The 8,223-nt window shown below is 41.5% G+C and overlaps 1 protein-coding gene across 1 annotated transcript in view; it reads left to right on the forward strand.

Annotated features, from left to right (window-relative positions):
* LOC141340567 (uncharacterized) overlaps positions 1-3,302 on the forward strand; it is a 286,821-nt gene extending 283,519 nt beyond the window's left edge. Inside the window, exon 6 of the mRNA XM_073845603.1 lies at positions 2,174-3,302. Within this exon, the coding sequence (XP_073701704.1) occupies positions 2,174-2,880 (707 nt within the window). The 3' untranslated portion in view covers positions 2,881-3,302. The remainder of the gene's footprint in view (positions 1-2,173) is intronic.
* The last annotated feature ends 4,921 nt before the right edge of the window (positions 3,303-8,223 follow it).

The raw sequence follows: 8,223 nt of genomic DNA on the forward strand, positions 1-8,223 counted from the left end.
TGGCGTTTGGAGGGACGGGCATCGGAACAGCAGTGAAGAGTGAGTATGGTGATTTTGCTTGGAAAAAAGAGTTAGAAGGGACTGGGGGCGGAGCTGTATTTGACGGCCAGTGCGGCCATGCGCCGGCTTGAGCGGTGAAGTCGGAGCTCAAGGTGGCAGGTGGCTGGGCTGAAAATGCTTGTTGGTATGGCTGTGCGCCTGCTTGGGCTGCGGGAGCCGAGCTGGAAGTGGTGGGAGGCGGAGCTGAGTGAAACGGCCAAAACGGCCCAGCGCTAGTCTGAGCTGCAATCCCCGAGTCGAAAGTGGTGGGAGGCGGCGCTGTGTAAGGCGGCCAATACGGCCCAGCGCTTGTCTGGGCTGTGAGCTCGGAGCCGAAAGTAGCAGGAGGCGGGGCTGTGTGTGGCTGCCAGAGCGGCCTCGCGCTCGACTGCGCCCCGAGCCCCGAGCTGAAGGTAGCGGGAAGCGGAGCTGAGAGCGGCTGTGCAGGCGGCCAGGCGCTCGTCTGCGCCCCGGGCCCCGAGCTGAAAGTAGCAGGAAGCGGAGCTGAGAGTGGCGGGGGAGGCGGCCAAGCGCTTGCTTGGGCAGCGCGCCCCGTCATTGTTGCGGGAGGAGCCGCGTTGGGAAGCGGAGTTGCGGCTGACGTCGTGTGAAGCGACACGCCGGTGGTTTCTGCAGCGCGACCCAGGCTAGCTGATGGCCTACCGCCGCGGTTTGATGATTGCGGAGAGTTGGATGATTCGCGGGAGAAGGATTGTGGAGTCAGACGAGGCGTGGTAAAAGGTCTGTTTCTTCTATCCATTTTTGGAGCTGGGGAATGAACTGTAGAAAGGTTAGCTGAAAGATTTGTGTATAAATCATAAAGCTGTGCTTTGTTTAATTTATACGAAGGCTGGACATCGTTTTTGGCCAGCGCTTGTCTCAGGCTTGCTACGGTCCACTTAGCTATGGGTGGAATGGTAGGCCTGGCCGATCTGTATGAAGACGCCGGGGAGTCGGCTGATGTTCTTGCCGGAGGTGGAGAAGGTAGTCCTAGGCGTCTTGGGAGGCGAGTGGCTGGTTGAGTCGAGGAGCGCCCGCGAGTTGGAGCCTGGGGCTCGATTGGAGTGGCGCGCGGGGGAAGAGTAGCCTCTGGGCTGGCATGTTGTGGCGAAGGCGCTGGCGAGTCGTCAGAGAAGTCTTCGGATGCGGAGGATTGTCTTTGTGACATTTTTGCAGACGGGCAAATCGTGTATGCTGATAATCCGTCAAATGGGTAGAGGTGAGTCGGCTGTATTTATGCATGATGTAGATTGGCTTGAGTGAGTTCCAGCTGTGTTAATTAGGCTAAGTATCTGACGTGCTCCTCCCGAACTTTGCTTTAAGAAACATCATTTGATAGTTAAATGGGGAGTTTTTTCTCTTATTTTCCCTCATCTCTTTGAATTCAATTTGATGATTTTTATTCCCTAGGATACATACAATAGTAGAGATCAGTCTATATAGATTTCCTAAACACTATCATTAGATTATCTGGATTTTTTTTAATTAATTGTATAAAGGCCAACTTAAACACTGTAGGAAACCAGCCGACCAGGATCGGGTTTGGACACCCTGGTATAGGATCTAGCATACAAGCATTAGATATCTACATGTTATGATGCCAATTGCTTTGTGTCATTAAACTGGGGTTAACTTTTATTTCTTTGTTTTTCCACCGTAGACCTAACAGCGCTGAAAGAGGAGAGAGAAGAACTGAATGAAACCGAAGAGAAAGATCAGTTTGAGAATCTTCATGATTTTGTATCTGGAGATAAATCAGTTTGTTCCTTAGAGTCTGCAAATACTTCTAAACAAAAAAGAGCACAAAATACAGGAACTAGGAGTAATTTCACTTGCTTTCAGTGTGGACACAGTTTCACTCGAAAAGAAAACCTTAACAGGCACATGAGAGTTCACACTGGAGAGAAGCCTTACACATGCAAACAGTGTGGAAAGAGTTTCACTCAAAAAGGACACCTTAACATCCACATGAAAGTTCACACCAGAGAGAAGCCTTACACCTGGAGAAAATGTGGAAAAAGTTTCTGCAGAAAATTAAATCTTAAAAACCACGTGTGCATTCACACTTTGGAGAGCCTTTTTACCTGCCAACAGTGTGGAGAAAATTTCACTCGTAAAGGAAACCTTGACACACACATGAGAATTCACACTGGAGAGAAGCCTTACACGTGCGAACAGTGTGGAAAGAGTTTCGCTCGTAAAGAAAACCTTAACATACACATGAGAATTCACACTGGAGAGAAGCCTTACACGTGCCAACAGTGTGGAAAGAGTTTCGCTCGTATAGGAAACTTTAACACACACATGAGAATTCACACTGGAGAGAAGCCTTACACGTGCAAACAGTGTGGAAAAAGTTTCATTCGTAAAGGATGCCTTAACAGACACATGAGAATTCACACTGGAGAGAAGCCTTCTACATGCAAACTGTGTGGAAAGAGTTTCATTCAAATAGTATACCTTAACAGACACATGAGAATACATACTGGAGAGAAACCTTACACATGCAAACAGTGTGGAAAAGGTTTCTGTGGAAAATCAAAACTTGAATACCACTTGCGAATTCACACTTTGGAGAGCTATTTTACCTGCCAACAGTGTGGAGAAATTTTCACTCGTAAACAAAGCCTTAACAAACACATGAGAATTCACACTGGAGAGAAGCCTTACATGTGCAAACAGTGTGGAAAGAGTTTTGCTTTTAATGCAAACCTTAACAGACACATGAGAATTCACACTGGAGAGAAGCCTTACACATGTGACCAGTGTGGAAAGAGTTTCATTCAAAAAGTAAGCCTTGGCAAGCACATGAAGATTCATAATCAAAAGAAGCCTTATTAAGGGTTCCAAATGGAATCCTATACAGGGCTTCTACAATGCAATTCTAATTCACATTTTAAAGCAATGTGTTTTGTCCGTGGTACACTTTACCGTGTCAACTTGAAATATGGACTATGGAAAAATAGACTCTTGTCTACGGTGTAAGAACTTCACATTTGAATGTCATGAATTGAAGACAAATCTCACAGGAAGTGCACTGTTTTTTTGGTTGAAGCATATAAAAGGACACTGTTAGCATTTTAACATCAGTGTGTATGGATTTAATTTGCACACATCAGTTGCTTGCTCATTTCTACTACCAACATTGGCGGTTTTGAGGAAGGCTTTAATAGTCATATTTTGGAACCATTTCTAAAGGACTGTATTAGGAATTGTCTTATAGGATTGTCTTGTAGACCTTTTTTCTGAACGCGGAAGTCACGCCTGACTAAATTTTTTGCATTTCTTCTATGTCTCATGTCAAAGTAGAATATATTCCGAGCTGTTAATCTAACGTTAAACCTATAAAAAAAATGACCGTCATTTGTCAGTGCCTCAATTTAGGTTTAAACTTTATTGTAAAACATTCGTTGTTGAAGAATAAAAAACTTACAAATTATTGTCCTATTTTTCTTACAAAAAAAGAAACAAGAGTAATAATAATAGTCGGGTATACGTGCATACAAAGATACCTCTGAATATACACTGTAAAAGGTATATTTTACAGTGTTGGCTTGTTTTTTTTAACTCAACTGCTGGGTTAAGCCTGTTGGGTCATTTATTTGGGTTGTTTTACTCAGTGTTAGATTGTTTTTGTGTAACCCAACATTGGGTTACTGATTTTATCCAATCAAGTGACAGTTAAGAGAGTAAGCCACTCCCCCTAGCCTGGCGAGCCAGACTTACATCAAGATGTTTAGTCTGGAAACTCTCCATAGACGCGGCTTACTCCGAGGGGCGGGATAAACGGTTGTCTCTCAAAATCCCTATGCACGCAATAGGATAGCGCTTCAACCAATCAGACTCCCGTATAGCAACTGACATCGGCCGCTTCGAATGTCCCCCTGGTCGCCTTTGCCAAGTTGCATGGCCTTAAGTCCAAATTTTGTAGCCTCCTTTAACTGGTCCTCTATAAGCGCTATCAATGGTGAAACAACAATCACAAGCGAGTTGTGGCTGAGTCCCATGCGTTTTCCCACCAGCGGAGCTAATTGGTATATTAAGCTTTTTCCGTATCCAGTCGGCAAAACTCCAAACACATCTTCCTTTTTAAAAAATGACTTAAGTGCCGTTCTTTGCTCGTTTCTTAAAGAAAAACTTAACTCCAAGTCCTCCAGAGTCGCGGCCAAAGCCGATTCGAAAGACCGCTGTTCGACAGCTGCAGCCGCCATTCTTTGTTTTTCAAGCAGCCGTCGCAACTCTGTCGTCATATGTTAAGCCCGCCCCGCCTACTCTATACGCGTTGTGATTGGCCTGACCCAATTTGGGTTTTTGCAGCTAGAAGGTCTATTGAGAGTGTCTAGACCCACCTGGCTGCAAAATAATTTTTGCTGCCGCTAGGGTGCGTCTAGATTTCTAGGCTACACTCCCCCTACTCGACGAGCCAAGCGCTACATTTGGGGCCATTTTGAATCACCTCAGGAATCGACAGAAATGGTATGTTTGTGGGTTTTTAATGTATGAAACTAATACTGTGTACACATCAACAACTGCTAAAATATACCAAATTTGGCGTTTCACATTACATTAACAGTATTAAAAAGTATAATCTATCTCGGTTCGTTTTGGGTTTGCTAATCGGTAAAGGTATGCCTGTTGTAATTACGTTACAGCCTTTTCCTGTCTAAGTTATATTCAATTTTTAGTGAAAATGTCTTTTTGGTCAACATTTCCTCTGGAATATGTGAATTGGTGAGTCGTGTAGTTAATGTGTCTTTATATATTATATTCAATTAGAAGTTTTAGCTGATGTGAGTTAAATGCAGCATGTCTGTTCACTTCAACGTGATTCTTGTGTAAACAAAAGGTTAACGTTGCATTTGCAGGGAGTTTGACTTTTTAAAACAACACTGCTTCATCAGTAACTGATCTGACAGGAATATTCAGTGTTTTAATGTGAGTAATGAGTATGTGTCAATATTGCACTGCAAAAGACCGCTTGATCCTGATTACTCGTAGCCTGCGTGTCTATTCACAGAAACTCTAACGTAACTTACTACGCAAAACTCTTATGGTGCGTTCACACCGGAAAAAACATTTGGGAAAAAACATTTGAGTTTACTCGCGCGTGACATTTTCTTCACAACAGATGCAAATTCGCGTCATGGGAGGGGCTTCTGCCACTCGTCAGCGGGAAAGTAGTTGTAAAATAGTTGAATGAGCTCAATTTGCCAGCTTTAGCTTGCTTGTAGTCTCAATATGTATGTATATGTAGGTCAAATTGAGTAAAGAGCGTTTTTAAAACTAACCAGATTGTCCGACCACTTCAGTCACTTTCTTCCTAGCCAAATCCTTTTTATTCCTGTTTATACAGAAGTCCAAAGATGTATTGTACAGCTCCGAGTAACCACAGACAGCAACGGTGATTTTGTCCTCCATTGTTGTTTCGGATTTCTGCCTCCGTCACTACTAGAGCAAGCTCCTGATTGGTTAATGCGGCTCGAATTTTCGCCAAAGTTCAGATTTTTGAACTCCTGCGAATGGCGTGGCAATCGCTTGAAACGCTCAATACGCGCCGCTGGACGGCTATTCGCGTCTTTGCATTGACTTAACATGTAAATCACTAGCGCTTGCCGCTTCATTCGCGTCCGGTGTGAACGCACCGTTATCCAATCACAGAGCTGTAGGCGTTTACTTCAAAGTCTTCAATGTAAGACGCCCATTAAAATTGATCGTTTCTGGAGCCTACCTCAAAACCAGGGTATAAAATAACATATAACTTTTGTTTATTATGAATTTTTTATGTAAAAACCACACAAATATCATAAGTAGACATCAGACTACAGTTTTAATTAAGAAAAAACATCAGCTCAGGAGAGCTTTAAATTAATTATTTGTCATGGATTGGATTTTGTTTAATGCTGCATTGTGTGTGTAAAGTGATTTTTGTATGTTTTTAACGTTCTTCTGTTTTTAACAGGTTGGCACTAACATGGTTGAGTACCTAAAGGAGGCTGATCTCGCAAAACCCTTCCCCTTTGTCCTTGGGCTTGGGGATTGCAGTAACTGCCATCAAGCCTTTGTTGTTGTCGGCAAGCAGGCACTTCACCGAAACACACTTATCTGTGCTGTGGACACATGCTTTAAACTTTTTTACGTGTTGGACATCCATTTTCCGAAGCAGTGCGCACCAGTGTAGGAATTTTTGCAGTCTATTGTCTACAGCAGCACTTCTCAAAGTCCGGACTCCGGTCCGGATCCGGACCCGGAGGGAATTCAATCCGGACCCGCCACCATTTCGTATTTCAACAGCAGTAATTTAAGGGATTAAAAATCTGGATTTCCTACTTTGATAAACGCATGTCAGAATCATTTGTGTAGTGTTTAATGTCTTTTAGGAGATGGTCCGAAATTAAAGGGAAGGCGAGATATTTAAAGTTTTCTACTGTGATTCAGTTGCCATGACATCCAGTGAGTTTTGACGTAATCGGCCGCGAGTCGCGCAACACGACACTTCACAGCAGTAAGCGTTTGAATGGGTGTGGAGGATGTCATTGTCCAGGAAAAGAAAAGTTGACGAAGAAAATAGAGTTTTCAAAGATGATTGGAGAGAGGTATGCATTCTTTTTGCCCCAATCCAGCACGAAGCCATTCTGTTTGTTTTGTAACGAGACAGTTGGAGTTGTGAAGAGTGGAAATGTCAAATGGCATTATGAAACAAAACACAGTCATTTTGAACGGCAATATCCACAAAATACAGAGGTACGGACAGCAAAACTTCGACAGCTAAAGTATTCATATGAATCAACAAATAAGTTGCTTGTGAGAGCTGTGACACAGCAAGAGAGAGCTACAGAAGTATCTTTCCGAGTGGCCTGGGTACTAGGCAAAAGCTGATGGGAGACAGACAGTGTCATTTCTCACATTAGACTGCTCTGTATTTTGCACCATGTTACTTTTGTTAAGAAAAATCCAGACACTTAAATTAATCATTTGCACTTGTTATTCATGTATTTTGAATGCAAAAGGCACCTTATTTTTTCATAAAATGAATGTTGATTTGTTATACATATCTATTAAAAACAAGTTTACAACAACTAACCCTCTCTAAAATGTTGTTTATATGAAGAGGAAAGTTGTCAGATTAATATATACAGTTCCTTTTCCAAAAATTAGCATATTGTGATAAAGTTAATTATTTTCTGTAATGTAGGTAGATAGGAATTTTGGGTTTTCATTAACTGTATGCTCAAAATCATCCATATTAAAACAATAAAAGGCTTGAACTACTTCAGTTGTGTGTAATGAACCTAAAATATATGAAAGTCTAATGTTTATCAGTACATTACAGAAAATAATGAACTTTATCGCAATATGCAAATTTTGGGAAAAGGACCCTACATTTAGAACCCTTTCTGAAATGTTGTGACTTGATATTTACATATATTTATGTGCATCTACAATGTGAGTTTATAAAGTTAATATGGGTTTATATGAATTGAAAAGTTGTCAGTTAAATCTATAGAACCCTTTCTAAATGTTGTGACTTTATAGGGGGTTGTTAGAGGAAAGTTGTCAGACTATATATATATATATATATATATATATATATATATATATATATATATATAATATGTATATATAAAAATGTATATCTTAAATGTTATGTGAGTTTCAAATTAATATAGGTTTATATGAAGAGGAAATAAGTCAGACTACTTGGATTTGTCATGATCGGGGCTGTGGGTTTTCCCTCAGCCACCTGAGGTCGCTGTTTGCACTGCACTCCTGATTCTTCACGTCTGTTTTGTCATTAACACTGATTCACTCACAGCTGTTCACCATTTGGACTTTTGTATAAGAACTCTCATTTCTCACTCCTGCTTCATGTCTGCATTGTCTTTTGTCTTGTGTGTATTTCTGTGTTTCTGAATCCTGGCCTTTGATCGTGTTCTTGGTTTGGTTTATTTAGTATTTCAGTTTATGTCGTGTTGTGCCGTGTTGGCCTTTTGGTTTTGTTTTGTTATTATTTTCATTAAAAAATACTTACCTGCATTTGGACCCAGATCTCCTCCTTCTCACGTGACAGGATTAGAATCTTTGCTCGTGCCACTTTGTTAAACATACTTCTAAAATTTATGAGTTTATAAAGAAGAAAGTTGTCTTACTACACACACACACAAACACATACATGTATATTTTAAC

The sequence above is a fragment of the Garra rufa genome, chromosome 1 (genome assembly GCF_049309525.1).
Source record: "Garra rufa chromosome 1, GarRuf1.0, whole genome shotgun sequence".
NCBI classification, from domain to species: Eukaryota; Metazoa; Chordata; class Actinopteri; order Cypriniformes; family Cyprinidae; genus Garra; species Garra rufa.